The sequence below is a fragment of the Choloepus didactylus genome, chromosome 5, assembly GCF_015220235.1.
Source record: "Choloepus didactylus isolate mChoDid1 chromosome 5, mChoDid1.pri, whole genome shotgun sequence".
NCBI lineage: Eukaryota > Metazoa > Chordata > Mammalia > Pilosa > Megalonychidae > Choloepus > Choloepus didactylus.
Window position 1 is genome coordinate 8,753,810 of NC_051311.1, and position 17,437 is coordinate 8,771,246.

The 17,437-nt window shown below is 37.5% G+C and overlaps 1 protein-coding gene across 1 annotated transcript in view; it reads left to right on the forward strand.

Moving 5' to 3' along the window:
- The window catches only part of GPR158 (G protein-coupled receptor 158), a 479,696-nt gene that overhangs the window by 22,084 nt on the left and 440,175 nt on the right, over nucleotides 1–17,437 (forward strand). Inside the window, exon 2 of the mRNA XM_037837890.1 lies at nucleotides 16,374–16,479. Within this exon, the coding sequence (XP_037693818.1) occupies nucleotides 16,374–16,479 (106 nt within the window). The remainder of the gene's footprint in view (nucleotides 1–16,373; nucleotides 16,480–17,437) is intronic.

Consider the following 17,437-nt stretch of genomic DNA (forward strand, 5'->3'; position numbering starts at 1 on the left):
TTGGATGAACAGATGGACAAGGGCCCTTTAGTGTCCAAATACTGATTTTTAAATATTCAATCTTTTTAGAAAAAGTTAATTATAGAAGAGAAAAAGTTCAGAAGATTGTAAAATCCCTTACTCTAGAGAACTATTTTCTTATTTATTTATTTAATGCAATTTCATTGAGATATATTCACACACTATAGAAACCATCTGAAGTATATAATCACTGGCTCACAGTGTCATTACATGGTCGTGCATACATCCCTATGATCAAATTTAGAACATTTTTATTACTCCAAAAAAGAAATATAAATAAGAAAACCCTAATTTTCCCATACTCCTTAGCCCCCTTCAATAACTGCCCCATAGTATTGGTGTGGTACATTTGTTACTGTTTGTATATCTTTTGTTTTGCAGATTTTATTGAGATATATTCACATACCATATATTCCATTCAAAGTATGCAATCAGTGTCTCACAGTATCACCTAGTTGTGCAATCATCATCACACTCAATTTTAGACCATTTTCATTGCTCCAAAAAGAAAAACATCAGATAGACATAAAAAAGAAAATCCAATCCCTTATCTGCCCCCACCCCCCTGCATTACTGGCCCCTAGTATTGGTGTGGTACACCTGCTACTGTTGATGCAAGAATATTAAGATATTATTGTTAATATAGTCTGTAGTTTGCAATAGGTAATTTTCCTCCATATAAGACTCTAATATTAACTCTTTGTTCAAGTGTCATACATTTGTACAACTTCATGAAAGAACTTATTTATGTCTGTAGTGTTAATTGGTGACATACATGACTCTAAACAATCCCTTTCAACCAAAGTCATCTATAATACAGCACTATTACTTATAATCCCAACAACGAGCTACCCTCACCTCTATCCATTCCAAACATTTAAGTTCTAGAGAACCTTTGAGGAATGAATAGTCATCCTCAAGTTTTAAAAAATAACTTCCTTTACTATAAAAATGTGTGCTCACTTACAAATTGCAGAAAATACAGATCAACCAAAGAACAAAATTTTAACCATTCACAAACTTAATGCTCAGAGACAATCACTGATAACATTTGGGTATATATCTTAGTTGTAAAACTTATCTATTTTAAAAAATTCTTATTGTTTTCTAAAAATCTATATCAAACGTTAAATATTCTTTGATTGCTAATCTATTTTCAAATTCATCAAATATTCTGCAGCACTTTTGACTGAAAATACTGTCGGGTGTACATGTATTCCAGGTTTACTAACCTAATGTGACCTTGGTTTTCTAATACTGAACAATTTACTTGTCGGAAGTAGGGTATTAACAAGCAATTTATAAAGGTCCTAAGCAGAGCTGTTTTCACCTTACTTGCAAGCTAACAAGCTAACCTGTTACCGTTTCATGGATGTTGGCAGAAGACAGGAAGCTCCTGACTCAGAAAGAAGGGACGTTATGCCAGAGCTTCGTGTGCGTCCATGTCAGTTCCCAGTGCTGCCCGGGTCCCGGGGGTGACACACAGGGCTCCTGATGGACGCCTGCACGTGTAGTGGGTTGAGTTATAGGAGTGGAACCCTGAACTGGGGGCTTTGCCACTTTTATATAATCAGAAAGAAGGCTGCTCTTTGTCTGGGTGAAGATGTTACCTCATTCCCAAAGGTCGCTCCTTGAAAAACACAACCCTGAGAAATGGTCCAAGTGGAGAGGTCAGAACCTTGCATTCCTGGGATGCTCAGCATGGCCCTGCAGGAAGCTCAGGCCCATCGCAGACTGCCTCTCCCAACAGGTCTTTTCTATGATATCAGTCTTTGATGGTACTTCTGGACAGATTTCTTGCCTTACTATGGCTCTATTATTATTTCTTTGAGTTCTTATTTTTATTTTTTTTAACTTTACACCAAATTGTAGGATACAGCTTTGAGGTTACATTCAGTACTAACTTGACTTAATATGATTCTTCTTTATATGATTATTTATATGATCACACAGGTATTTTTGGTAGAGCTGGTAGGTTTGGGGGACAATGGCCTTCAAATTTTCATTTACAAGAGTTTTAAGGACCCAAATAACAATGTAAGTTGCTACCTTTCCTGATGAAGATTCTCTGGGTTGGTTAGCCAATTTTGACAGTATTTTACTTGGTCCTTTAAAATTATGAATAACATGACTATTCTATTCTAATGGTTTTGTGAAGATTTAATGAGATAGCATATGTCAAAAGTTCTTTGAAAGCAGAAAAGAGCTAAGCAATTGTGGGGACTTGAAGTAAAATGTTTTCTACATGGCATATTCAATTGTGCAAGCAGGATTTGTAGAACATGTTTACTTTGCTTATTAGTGACATCATTTATTATTGGTTAGGTTTGGTAACTGATGCTATTTTAATTGATTTTTCATATTCTTGTATACTAAGTTAATATAGCACTCAATTGTGAATCTGGTAAATGTACAGATTATTTTTTCCTACCTTTGCTTTAATTTTAGCAAACGCTACATCTAAAAATGGAGGATTTTGAAAAACAGAAAACTTTGTCTCCAAATTACTACCTTATAGTTAAATGAGGAGTGGAAAGGAAAATGAAGCCTTTAGTTGATTGGCAACTAAAGAAATGACTATGCTTCACAGGCTTTTGTAAAAGAAGAAAATTTGCATCCCGTGTATCTTTTAGAGCATTCTCCTACCAACTATCTCATCACCAGAACCATTCTCGGCGAAGAGACTCACTGGTCCTAGGTGAAAGTGCATGTGTGTGCGTGTGTGTGTGCATGTTTGTGTTAGAACTGAGAAGTAAGAGGCGAGGGGAGAGTAGGGACTATGTAGCACGATGCTGGCAGCAAGAACATCTTCAAGTTTCCTGACCACAGGAAGGACATCTTAACATTTCCTGACCGAGAAAGGATGTCTGCATGTTTCCTGACTGCAGAGAGAATGTTTGAACATTAGTTTGTAGAGGCTACCAAATTTGATAGGTCCAGAACCTGCTTCCCCTTGAATTACCCTTCAAGTTCATCAGAGTATGTTTTTGGTTCTGGAACTGCTTGGGGAATGGAATATGAGAACACCTCACTTCCTGTTTTCTTGGACAGCTCTCTTTTCTATGCAAATTTCATGGAATGTGGCTTTCTGCTCTCCTCTAGTCTTCCTTTTGGATTACTACTGTTAGGTCTTTGTACAACACTGCCACCTCGTCTTGTAAGACAAACCCTTAATTGATCTCCATCTGCTTCCTGGATTGACCATACCTAAATACCTCATTTATGGCACAATGCCATAACAGAGGGCTGCCAAGAATACAGAGAACCTGTGTTAATTCAGAAACAGTTGGACTGTACACTGATTTTTTTACCGTATTTCATAGCTGACATGAAAACTGGCATAGTAAGTGCTCAATGCAATCTGGGTGAAAGAACAAATAAATTATATTATTACATTTCCCCCCCATAATCATTTTAGGAATGATATCCTAAAATGATTTTTACTTTTTGTCCACAACACCACCTAACAGAGCTTCACATGTTAAGTCCCTCATTTATCTATGTGTGTATATTGTTAATTATACACACATACATAATAGTTAATTGAGTATTCTGGCATGTTGATCCTGAAATTATTTCTGCAGAATATAGGCAAATAGTTGTGATATATAGAATAATTAATGGACTTCAAATGAAATACATAGTTTTGAGTTCCTGATCTGCCACTTAGGAGCTATTATGTCTTCAGACAAGTTTCTGGACCCCACTTTATCCGTAAAATAGGGATAATGTCTTACAGATTTGTTATGATGAACCTTTCTGGAAAGTTCTTTGTAACTGAAAAGTGTTACAAATATGTGAAGTGTCTGTTTATTGTTGGTGCCATTTAAAAAGAAAATCTTACTTTGACTCTTAGCTTTGCTCATTCTATGGATGCTTGTGATCAAGTTTTGGTTGTAGTAGAGGGAAAGTAAGCTGTGCCCTGAAGTAACCCAGATATCTGCCTATATTTTTCCTAAGTTAGAAGATACCAAAGTATTCTAACACTGAGGACATCCCTGATATGATAGATTTGCCAAGTGTTTTCTCTGTCACTAAAACCTGGGAAGATTGTGTTCTTAGTGCTCTTGTAGTTTTTGTAGTTATGGGTCTTGAGCCAAATGACAGTCTGTGATGCTGGGTGTTTTTGTGAGCAATATTTTCTAAGGATGAGTGGCCCTCAAATGAGGAAATTAGACAAAGATGACAAGCTAAAACTTAACAAAGTCACTGAAACATGAATCTAGAATCATCTAAGTTATATGGTAACAAAAAGAAAATTGCTCTTCCTTCCCCTTAAGATCTCTTCCATTTCCCTTGATCCTGCCTCCATTTGTAACCAATCTGAGAAGTGTTTTCTGTTCCTATATTTTGTGTGCAAATAATTTTAATTAAATAAATGCTGTATTTCTTCCCCTTGGTTCTATCCACATCAAAGATGAGTCTCAGGCATCATCTGAGCTCAGGCAGGTTTATTTAAGCTGCCCTCTTGCAAGAGTAGTGGGAGCAGGCTGATAGCCTGGGCACCGATATGTCACGGGGTCACACAACGGACTAAGGGGGTCTCTGCCTGCAGACCATTCTCAAAGCTTGGGGACTATCTCCCTCTCTTACACCATATTCAGTCCTGGTCATTTACCAGGCGTTTCTTTCATGAAGGAAGTTCAAGCTGTCCTTCTAAGGGTAGGCCTTATTTTGATAAGTTACAGCTGTGCTGAAGTGGCCTAACTGTGGAAATCCCCTGGCAAGGAATGCCTCTTATTCTTAAGTGGCATGAGCTCTTATTAGATGTTTCGTTGACCTATTGGCTACCATTAATTTTATAGCCATAATGTGCCTTTAGAGTATGCCACAATATCTCATTATTTTTCTTATTTTATTCACACAACTTGTAAAATTCTCTTCATGTTGCTACTACACACCCAGTACATTTCTCTACTGCTGTAATAGTGCTCCATGGTGTGGAAAACCTATACAATCCCAGTGAGGGCACCCAGTTGCCTTCAATTTCCTACCACTACAGTAACACTGTGGTAAATTTATATTCCCCTTCATGAACTTGTGAGAATTTCTTTGAAAGATACACCAAGAGCAGGATTACTGAGTCATAGTAGGATATATTCAATTTTACTAAATATTGCAAGATTGCTTTCTAGATTGGCTGCATCCTCTATATATCCATCAAGAGCCCTATTGCCACATATTCCTGCCAACACTTGGCATTATACAAGCTTCTGATTTTTACACTCAAGTAGTATCTGTTGTTTTAATTTGCACTTCTCTGATTACTAATGAGCTTGAGCATTTCTCTTCATATGGACTTGGCTTAATGGGTTTATTTTTGTAAACTGCTTGTTTATACTCTGCCCAATTTATATTATGATTCCCATATTTTTGCTGAGTTGCAACGAATCTGTACCTATGTATATCTAGTATATTCTAGATATTATTTCCTTGTCAAATTTAGACTTTGGAAAATTACCCAATCTGTCATCTTCCAGTTAACTTTGTTCAGAATGTCCTCTCTTGGACAGCATTTTTAAGAAAACTTTTGATGTTATTAGCTTAATCAAAATTTTGCCTTGTGGTTTATGCTTATAGGTTTCATTTAGGAAGTCTTTCAATACCTCTAGTCAAAGATATTTTCTTATGCTTTCAACTATGAACTTTATAGTTTTACTTTTGACATTCAGGTCTTTAATTCATTTGGAGTTTTTCTTCTTTTGTGGTATTGGTGGTTATCCAGTTATTATTGTTTATCTCCATCTAGTGAGCCAGGTTCAATATGACTATGTTTTATTGCCATGATTAGGTAGTAGGTCTTAATATTGGTCAGGCAAGTCTTTCTTCTTGTCCCTTGTTTTTCACAGCTGAGTTTTATTATACCAATTAAAATTAAAGTAAGCTATTAAGTTTCTCAAAAATTCATCTAGAATTTTGATTGGTTCTGCATTAAATTTATTGTTCAATTTAGAGAGAATTGATTTTTTATTGAACTTTTAAGAGCATAGGATGTCTCTCCATTTATTCAGATCATCTTTTTTGTCCTTCATAGTTTTAGAAATTTCTCAGTAGACATCTTGTTTATTTTTTATTAAGCTAACTACTAGATAATTTACAATTGTTGTTATTTTAAATGGCATCTTTTAAATTACTTTTAATTATAGTTTTTAGATGGAGAGCATTGGTGTAGAGAAATGCTATTGATTTTTGCTGTTGATCCAACAACCTTGCTGAACCCTCTTAGTAGTTCTCCTACATGTCTGTTGATTTTATTAAGTGATCGTATCTACAAATAATGACAGTTTAATCTCTTCTTTCTGATCTTAACTCCGTTTTCAAATAGAATTAGGACTTTCAGTACCATCTTAAACAGCATCAGAACTAGTAAGCATTTTTGCCTTAAAGGGAACATAGAGAAAGTTTCTCCTGTAAGTATAATGATGCTATAGACAAGCTTTACTAAGACAATTTCCTTCTATTTCTAATTTCCATTTTAAAAATTAATTAAAATTAAATGCAGTTAAAATTAATTAAAATTAAATGCAGTTAAAATTAAATGCCTTATTTTTAACATTGATTGAAATAATCATTTATTTCTTCCTTTAAATTTGTGCATTTCATTAATATATTTTGTAATGTTAAAGTATCTGTTCCTTATTGAGATATATTCCACTGGATCATGTTACAGATATATTCCATTGGATGTATAATTATTATAATATATTTTAAAATTTGTTTATCCAACATTTCATTTAGAATTTTAGGATGTACATACATAGTTAAAATTGGACTATTTTCTTCTATTACTCTCCTGTGGTTTGGAATCATAATTACATAAAAATGAATTGGATAGTCTTTGAAACTTGCAAAAAATAGAACTAACTATTCTTTGCAAGTTTGGTAGAATTCATATGGAAAACCATCTAGGTCTGAAGCTTTTCTGGGAAGTGAATGATTTAAATTTTTTTAATTTTTTCTATGCTCTTTTTCTATTTTTCTGTTTCCTCTTGGGACAAATTTGGCCATTTTATATTTTCTACAATTGATCTTTTTCTTCTTTCATCCAGTTTTTCAAGTTTGTTAGTGAGTAATTAATAATATTGTTTTATTATTTTCAACATTCCTGTGAATCTTTTCATGCTGTGTATTATTTGCATATTTCTCTTTAATTCTTGATGTTTCCCTTATTCATATATTTTAAGGACTAACTTTTTATAACTGAAAAGCTTTTAGCAACTTTGAAATAATTTTAGACTTTCAGAAGATCAGCAAAGATAGAACAGAAAGTTCCCATACACCTTTCACCCAGCTTCCCCTTCATGTTAATATCTTACATAACCATGGTGCAATTATCAAAATGAATAAATTAAGTGATACAACCCTATTAAATAAACTACAGGCTTTATTCAGATTTCCCCAGTGTTTCCATTAATGTCCCTTTTCAGGATACTCTGAGATTATGCAAATATACTGCTTTTTCTTCAAGTTTTCCCCACTAATTTTAGCATTCATCATTTGGTCTTGTCTGCAGCAATCATTACTCTGGTGTTCTAACGGTGAAATTGTACATTTGTTAATTGGAATTCTACAAGGAAGAGTTTCCCCTTCTTCCCCATTTATTTATTTACTCATTTATTTATATGAGTATGGACTTTGGATATTTTATTTTTTGAGTTATAATCCAATACTATCATTTTGTTGTTCAAATTGCTATCACTTTGGCAATTGGAACTCTTTTAGGATGCCTCTTGTGTTCTTTTGACATGCCTCTGTCCTTATTTTCTGGAATGACACGATAATGTTCCAGGCATATCTTGTATTCTCCCTGCCCAAGCCCTAGAATCAGTCATTTCTCCAAGAAGCTCTGGTTTAATTTATTGGAGAATGGTATTTAGAAACCAACATCTGGGAACTAGGTATGTTTGCAAAGAAATAATTTTTTTCCTCCATCATTTTATTGTTCTTCATTTCATTGGTATCTACCCCTATTTTTAGTATTTACTCATTATCATTCTTTGTATTTTCTCTGGTGCTTCCTCACTTCCAACTTCTTGAATTAAATATTGGAGTCATTATTTTTTTGAACTTTCTTGTTTCCTGATAGATGCACAGTATTTAAACCAACCAATTTCCTTCTAGTTCTGTTTTTATCTATGTCTCACAAATGTTTTATTTGTGGTGTTCTCATTGTCATTCAATTCTAAATATTTTAATTTCTTTTTCAAAATAAATGTTATTTAGGGATTTGTTTTTAATTTCCAAATGAGATTTATTTAAACTATCCTGTTGAGGAACTTAATTTATAATCTAATGCATTATGACTGAAGGACATCGTCTGTATGATATTAATCCTGTGGAATCTGAGGTTCCCTTTGAAATAGTTTCTGGTTTATTTTTTGCTAACTATTGTTAAGTATTCTGCACATGCTAAAACAGAAAGTGAAGTCTGTCATGTGAAGAGCTCTATGTATATGTCTACTAATTATAATGTTTAGATGTTTGCCAACTTTGCTTCTTTTTGCTTGCTTGATCTATTAGATTCTCAGAGGTATATCAAAATTTCCAACAATTGTTGAAATCTTTATTTCTCTCAAGTTATGTGAATTGTTGACATACATACACACAAACTTTACTGCTAGGTCATGTATATTCTTGATGGCTACATCCTCTTGATCCATTGTTCCTTTTCCTAATACATCTGCATTAGTTAGGTGTTCCAGTTACCCATTTCTGCATATAATGCAAAACCCTGTGGAAGAAAGCAATCATTTTTTCTCATAATTCTGTGTGTCACAAATTTGTGGAGGCCTTGGCTAGGTGGTTTGTTTCTGATTTGTGTAGTATCATCTGGGGTGGCTGGGGCTGGAGGATTCACTTCTGAGATGGCTTTTTCACTTCTATGTTTGGTAACTGAGTGGGAAGTTTGGAATAGCTGGGGGATATTTGGGCATTGCTTGAGCATTTCTATCTTTACACAGCCACTCCCCTTGGTTATTTTGGGTTTCCTCATAGCAAGATAAACTCAGGGTAGTTGGACTTTTTACATGCAAAATACACTTGCCCTCTTTCAAGGGCCCTCAAAGTCTTACCTCATATGGTATTGACTTGAATTCCAGAATCTAGTCATCCAAATGTTTAGATGAGGATGAGGCTCCACATGTATGGTCCCTTCAATATAATACTTCTCAATCTAAAGACCTGCAAACTAAAGAAATGTTATCTGTTCCCCATGCCCACCCCCACACTTAATGTATAATTGTGGCACAGGGTTAGGATAATAACAGTAACACTCTAGTTCAAAAGGCAAGGGCATAGGAGACGTATAGAAGTTACTGGTCCACAGCAATTCTGAAGTCCACCTGAGCACCTATTGCCAGTTCCTTGATTAGGTTCCACTCTCAGTCCATGGGAATAATTCTATGCAGTTCTTGTCTTTACCCTCTGGGCTCTTGATTCTGTTCTCTGAGTCATCCTTCCTTTTCCCTAAGAAATGACTTATGTTTGCAACTGAGTAGCCTGCTCTGCCTACTTACTGCCAACAGAAGATAGAAGTAGGGGTGGGCAAAGGACTTTTATCATTTTTTTTTACTGTCTTTCCCTTTTAATCCAAGATGCTAGTGGTCCTGTCTATGCCAGTCACTGAAAAATATTGCGGGTTTTCTATAAATCTTATTGGGCTTCATTTTATTAGAAAGAAACCCTACCCACAAATCTCTTTGAGACCAGGCTTTTCTATCTTGGGCCCTGTTTCAGTTTCCTAGGCTGTTTAAAGTAGGTACCATGAAGTGAGTTGGCTTAAACAAAGGGAATTTATTAGCTTACAGTTTAAAACTGTGGAAAAGTCCAAATCAAGGCATCACCAAGGCAACTGCTTTCTTCCTGAAGACTGGTGATCAGTGATCCTCTGATCCTCTGTCAGATGGCAAGGCACATGGTGGCATCTGCTGGTTTCTCCTGTCTCTTCCAGGTTTCACTGATTCCAGCTTTGTGCTTCCATGGCTTTCTTTCTCTCTGTATTTGTTCTGTTTATCAAGGATTGCAGTTAACAGAAATAAGTCCCATCCTGATTGAGATGGGTAGCATCCTAACTGAAGTAACCTCATCAACAGGAATGGATTTAAGAACATGTTCTTCTGGGGTACATACAGCTTCAAATCACCACAGACCCTGTGACTACTGTGCAATAGTACCCTTGAAAATCTTAGGATCCACATTGTTTAATGGAGAGAGTCTACAAAGCATATCCATAGGACCATTAGAAGGCTTTTGTCCTAGATGAAAGGTTCTATGAAACACTGCCTTATATCATTTTGAGGTCTTAACAAAGGATATTACAGCCCCATCCTGCAGCGGATCTTTCCCTGAAGCCATGTCACATTTTGAGAGTCTTTTGCTAGAAGACCCTGGGGATGAGAAGCAGTTTTATTTTCAAACCCAGCTAAGCCTGGTTTTTTACATTTCTTCTAAGTTTTGCTCAAAATTAACCAGTTCCTTCTTTAGTCCATTATTTATTTTTGCATGTTATCATAGACAGCCAGAAGTCAGGTGGCACTCTCTGAATTCTGCCTTGAAGTGTCCTCAGCCAGATCTACAAGTTCATTTGTTCACAGATGATAGTATTGTCAAAATTTCAACCTATTATACACAAAGTTCCCTTTTTCTTCTGCCTTCAATAATATTTTCCTCTTTGTCCTTCAAGACTTTAACTGTCTCTCTGAGGCCTTTCCAGTGTCTGCCTATTCCTGTTCTCAAAGCCAGTGCTACGTGGTTTTTTGTATGTGTTGTGACCACAACCCAGTTCTAGGCATTGTATTCTGTTCTGGTTATATGTGTTAGGAGTGACTGTCTGATGATAGCTGGTCTACCAGAATCTGTTTTCATCAACTCTTTATCTCAGCAGAACATTTGCTTAATACTAACCCACCAATACTCTCTGGGCTGGTAGTGCCAAATTTTTGTAGAGATGGAGCAGGAAGTTATTGTCTAAGATGACAAGGGGCAGAAAAAAGATTATTTCGAAGCCTTCCTTCAACATATCCAGTCTTTCTTTCCATCTTCAGTCTTTCTTTCCATCCCCATTCACTCACAGCAGTTCATGACAGTTTTTGGTTTTCCTGGGTATTCTTCCTCTATCAGTTGTTAGTTTAGCTGATCCTTGCTTCTCTCTTGTGTATACAGTTTCTCCAAGGCTAATTCTGGAAGTGGGCTGTTTAGGAGCTGAGGAAAAAGTAGAAAAGGCATGGCCAATGTCATCATGGAAATTTTAGTCTAGTGAAGAAAACAGATCAATAAAAATCAAATATTATAATATAGTCTGCTAAGTGCTAAGAAAAAGCTATGGCCAGTGTATTATGGCAGGAATTAGGAAGTAGCTTCCAAATCAGACTTGGAGTTCATGGAAGGCTTTAGAAAGGAGCCAGGTAAGAGTTATAAAGCACAGTTAAGACAAAGGACTTAATCTATAAATGCATCTATAAATTAATGGGTATGTGAGACATTGTATTACGGTTATTCAGGGAAACAGAATTGACAGGATGTATATGTATGTAAATATTATGAGATTTATTATGGTTCCCTCACATGACCATGGGGATTGGCAAGTTGAATCCCGTAGGGCAGGCACCAAGGTTTTGATGACTTACCCAGGAGAAGCTGGCTGGCTGAAGTAGAGATAGAAACTCTTCTTTTTGACTGCTGAAATTCTCAGGTCTCCTTTCAAGGCCTTCAACTGATTAGATGAGATCTCTAATTGCTGAAGGCATCACTTTTGTTGATTACAGATTGAATCAGGCATAGATGCAATCAACTGATTAGTAACTTAAATCCATGAAATACCACCACAGTAACAATCAGACCAGTACTTGTTTGGCCAAACAACTTGACACCATAACTTAGCCAAATTGACACATGAACTTAATCATCACAGACAGTAGAATTGTTTTAGAACCCCATATGTGATTTTTCACTGTCTGCCACAATGAGTCTATGCAGGAGAGTGGTGGGAGAAGTTAGAAGTAGGAGAGATCTGATTATACTGTTATACCAAGGAGCTTAGATTTTATTCTTTAGGAAATTGGGAAATACTGATTTTGAGCAGGCAGTTGTCATAATCAGATTTACATGTTTCAAAATTTATACAGGCAGCAGTATATGATGTTTAAACTTTTGAAGATTGCATGGACAGCAGTGAGGGTTTGCTTGAGAACCTTCTAAAGTCCTGGAATGACATCAGAAATCAGTTTTTTGGTCATTTGTTTTTGCAAAATTTGCAAAAGTAAGATACTGTAACTGCAGTGGCCTCTTTCCACTTGTCTCCCTCACAGTTTCCCTAGGCTGTGGGCATTTTTGGAAACTGGCAAGGGAAAGCTGAAGATAAGTTAGACCATATTTATTGCTGCATATTAAAATAGTTCGCAGTCACTTCTGTGTACAGTTAGTGCTAGCTATTTGGTACAGAAATGGCTTGTGGTGATATTTTTACTGCCCACTGTATCTATCCATCCAGCAGTTATAACACAAAGAAGACGGGCCAGAGAGCTCATGGTGATATGAATGTGTTTCATTATTTTGTACCTATTTCTTAAAGAAGGGTCCTAAACTGTGTAAACCTCAGGAACTACACAATCTGGATCTGTACCTGGAGCAGTGACAGACAGGTACAATTAGTAAGACAGTTTAATGTTTTAAGCCCCGAAAGAGACACAGGCCCCAACCAAGGCGGTGGTAGTTAAAACGGAGGGGAAGGGTCCACATACAAGAACCATACAGGGGGTACAATCTATGGAACTTGGCAACTGCTTTGATTTAGGGGCCAAGTTTCAAAACAAATAGGTTGCCAGCCTGGAAACTGGAAGGATGGAGGCACCACTCACAGAGAGAGACCATAAGGGGACGGGCCACGAAGAATCCAATTTTGAGGTTGTGGCGTTTCAAGTGACTGATAGTCAAAAGAAAGGAAAATGCAGTTCTGTGGAGCACACCCAGGTGTGTGGTGGATATTATTTACTCTAGTTCCCATTCTCTAGAGGCTACTTATGAGTCTTTTTTGGGCCCTCGCTTTCCTGTCCTCGCGCCACCAGGCGGCTGCCACTTCCTCGCCCTCGGAGTTTCCCGGCGGGATCCCACTCGCCGGATGTGGGAACAGCACTTCCGCCCCAGAGAGGCCTGGTCGCCGGATGTGGAAGCAGCACTTCTGTCCCAGAGGCCTCTGCTCAGAGGACGCTGAGCGCAAGCGCACGCGCGATGGCTCTTGGGCGGGGAGTGGAGGGAGTTGACCTGATTCTCCCGTGCTTGCTCCAGGCCGCTGAGGACCCGTTAGGTATCTGAGTCTCAGCATTTTGTTCCACGGGATGTTGTCTCACCTCCCCGCAAAGGGAGCATTCTCTTCCCACCTAAACCTCCAAACCTCCGCTTTCCTTGCTGGAAGTCGAGCGCGCCTTCCCGAGGGCTTTGTAGGCCTCGGGGGCCCAGGCAGAGGCGCTAATGAGGATGAGTCAGCGCTGATTTCCCCGCTGGGGAGCGCGGCTCATTACCTCGTGGCTTTGTGCAAAGCCCGGGATGCTTCGTGAGCAGAGTCGAAATTCTGTGGTGACTTTTTGGTTGCCAGATACGAGCCTGGAATTAAAGGGAGAGAGCTCGCAGCGATAAAGATAGCCATTTCTGAAGCTAGTTTTCTCCAGGAAAGGGACCAGAGTGATTACTGCCTCCTGGAATCCCCAGGGAGCTCCCAGGGGGCTCCCAGGGACATTCGACTGTACTGCGACTATCCTGTCAGTGTAGCAGGATTGTTGAGGAAGACTTGGCCTCCTTGATTAGTAAACAGTTGCTGTGGAGCACATAGAAATGCATTATTTTGATTAGTTAACTCCTTATGAATATCTTCTAAATAAGATTTTCGGGGAGGAATACCAAAATGTAGTGGGCGACAGGAGTCTGGGGGAAATTCTGTGACCCTAAAGAGGATGGCTGGCAATTTTGAGTGTAAATATGAACCTGTTGTAGTTAGACCTTGAAGAGTATGTGGTTAGAACTGTCACCCCAGTGGGGCCCATTCTGACCACCCTTAAAATTTTCAACCTGCCTCTACTTCTATTTCTCTCTCCCTTAACTGCTCAATTTTTTTTTCCATAGCACTTACTACTTTGTAACATATAGCATAGTTTATTTATTATATGCCATCGTTTATTAACTGTTTATCCCACTTAGAATTAAGCTCCATGAGGACAGGAATTCCTTTTATGCTTGCTAGCATATTTCAGAGGCCAAGAACAGTTTTCGCTAGTAGACGACACTCAACTGTTTATTGAATGAATGCAGAAATGAATAGGTTATTTTCTGGAGAACATAATAGAGAGCAGGAGGGGCTTGCAAGATTGGTATGATCCATGTGGAAGGGCTGTATTGAACTCTTCCGTTTGAAGGCAGTCAACAGTGTTTATTGAATCCCTGCTATATCACAGATGATAGTTTTCCAAAGTCCTCAAATTTTAGCATCTCTCTCTTGTACATCCTAATACTTTTTAAATGTCTTCTTTCTTTTGGGTGCATGTGGTTCATGTTTGTATCCTCCAAAGCATCTCTTTTTAATTTTTTTACCTTTTTTTATTAATTGATTCTTCAAAGCATCTCTTATAATGTTATGCACAGACCATACAATATATATTTGTTGAAAGAGTAAAGGGGTGAATGGGTTAAGGCATTAGGTGACCTGGGAATCCAGTTATTTATCACATGAACAAAATTTGTTTTATGGCACTAGGAGCCCACAATGGTAGTATTTTGCAAACTGGGGTCTATTTCTCTGAAGGATTTGCAAGTACCCTATGATAGTTTTTGGTCTTTCATTTCAGTGCTCATCTAAAACATGAATGTAAACATATTCTGGGTTATCTGGGTAAACAAATACAGGCAGGAGGCTTTAGTGTCCCTGTTGCTTTTTGGGGTCTTTTGAGTGTGTTAGCGCCACACAGTGTAGTACTTTGTCATAGGTTAAAGAGAAGAGAGCAGAGATACCAAAAAAGTAAATTATTTATTCACCCCAAGTGACGGCTAAATGACATTAAGCTCCTCTCTCGAAAGATTTCGCAGTGGTTGAAAAGGAGACAGGAGAGTAGAGAAGTGAGTCATAACACATGGTAATATCGGCCTGCTGAAACAGAAATCTGTTACCATATTCCTTTTTTGGGAGTGATTTAGCTTTAGAAAAGCATTATCATGAGTCCCTTTAAATTAATATTCTTGATTTATATTTTGTTGGTTTTATAGATTTGTTTGTATTTTGTAATTTTATTTTGTGGCTACAAGTGCTGTAATAAAAGGATTTTGAGCCTAGGTTTATGTTCATATTTTTGTAATATTATAATGGAAATAGTTTTTGATATGTAGGGGGAATAGGATCTAGAAAATTTTTTTTTACCTTTACAAAGTGTTTATATTTTATCCAAGTTTGGGAAAAACTACATTGTAAAGCTTAGGGCTCAGAACACAGAATATTTATTTCAGTGAAGTCCAAGTGTGGCAGTTCGGTGTAGGACAGGTACTTCTGCTGCTGCTGCTGCTGCTAGTGGTGGTGGTGGTGAGAAATACAAAGGGAGGGATCTTAGGAAAATACTGGGAAATTGGATGAGGAAAATGGGGGAATTCTAGACAAACTTGTAAGGTTTTTTACAATTTTGCTTTTGGCTAGCTCTGAATTTGTGAGTTCTTAGTGAGTTTTCTCAAATTACTAAGTGAAATGCAGTGTTTTTGTTTCCAGCTTTAAATGAAAAAATGTTAATCAGCACTTCTGTAGCTGATGAAAATTTCCATGCTTGGTGTGCACAGGGAAGTTAAGGAGCTGTTTAAAGTCATTGGGATAGAAGATCAGAGGAAAGAGATGTTTATCTTCTGATACTGCTCTTCTGTAGTCCTCAGTCTACTCACCCTCCAGCTTTGCAGTGGGAAGTAGGAATAGAAAGTAATAGATCAGGGCTTGTTTGATTCACTTTACAAGATGGGACACTGGGAGCAGGTAGTATTTTAGAGTCAGCTTTGCTACTTTGTCCGGAGCAATGCTGTCTGGAGTTCAGTCAATCAACAAATATTTGTTGAGCACTTACTACTATTGAAGTGCAAGGCATTATGCTAGGAGCTGAAGGCAGAACAGTGAACATTACAGAGTCCCTGCCTTTGGGACTTACATAAAGGCAGTATTTATTGATTCTATACTATTATGTTTCTGTGTTCACTTGGTTCACTTTACTTGAATGTGAGTGGGCAATTTGAAAATGTTTAGTGCATTATTTCTGCTGATTTGTCTGATTCCTGGGGTAAAATACAGAGTTAGAACAGCTCAGATTAATTTGTTCTTTTCATCTCTCTCTGTTTTTAAGGGGTGTCATGAAAGTTGACATAAATCTTCAGAAGGTGGACATTGACCAATGTTCGAGTGATGGCTGGTTTTCAGGAACTCACAAATGCCACCTTAACAATTCAGAGGTAAGAACATGAAAGTAAAATCCTCTGAAATGGAAAGCCCAGAAATTCTTTGCTTTTCAATATTTGTGTTGTGTGTGTAAGTGAACAAGAGACTTTGAACAAGGAGAAAAATCTCTGTATGCAGGTCTCAGTGCTGCCAAATGAACTGAAAGAAAAAGAAGTAGAAAATGAAACTTAGGCAGAATAATTGATCACTGGAGAACTAAGAGAAGGCTGAAACCAAAATTATGTATGAAGTTTGGATTTAGTTAAAGGCTGACCCTATTCTTCAAAATGAGGTGGAAATTTAAAATAGCCACGAAGTGACAATTCTGTCCTAGGAGGGCCATCCAGGTTTTGTGCACAGCTTCACAGAGTATGATACTTGTCAAAACATTGATGTTATTCATTGAGACACACTGCCATCTGTTAGAAAAGCAATAGAAAAATGCATCAGGGAAATTTTACAAACAAGGAGCGAATTGTATACTGGGACCTGTGTTTGTATGTGTTTTTCCACTTTCCAAGTCCTATCCATGCTTGATTTAATGGGACTCTGGTTGGTAAGGAGCAGGCATAGAGGTCATGCTTCTGGAAATAAGATTATAACTCGTCTTTATAGTTCCAGAGATGAAATGTGGCAACACAATTTCTTTTTCAGTTTTCTGTCTCTCAGATCCCAAAGTGCTGTGAAACAAGAGTACAATACAGTTCCTGATTTTAAAGAAATACTTGGGCTATCCCAACTTTAAGAGAAGGGATTTTAAATCAAAAGGACATTAAACAATAAGCACATTTTGTGCCTTACACAAACAAAAAGTAGGCACCTACATGTGCTCAGATGTACATGCTCCCGTGTACCTGTGTCCACCATGTTTGCCATGCCTGCACCCACCACACAACCCTGCCATACACTACCTGCATACCCCATATCCCTGCACCCCCGAATAACCTTCCACAGTACCCCACATCCCCCATG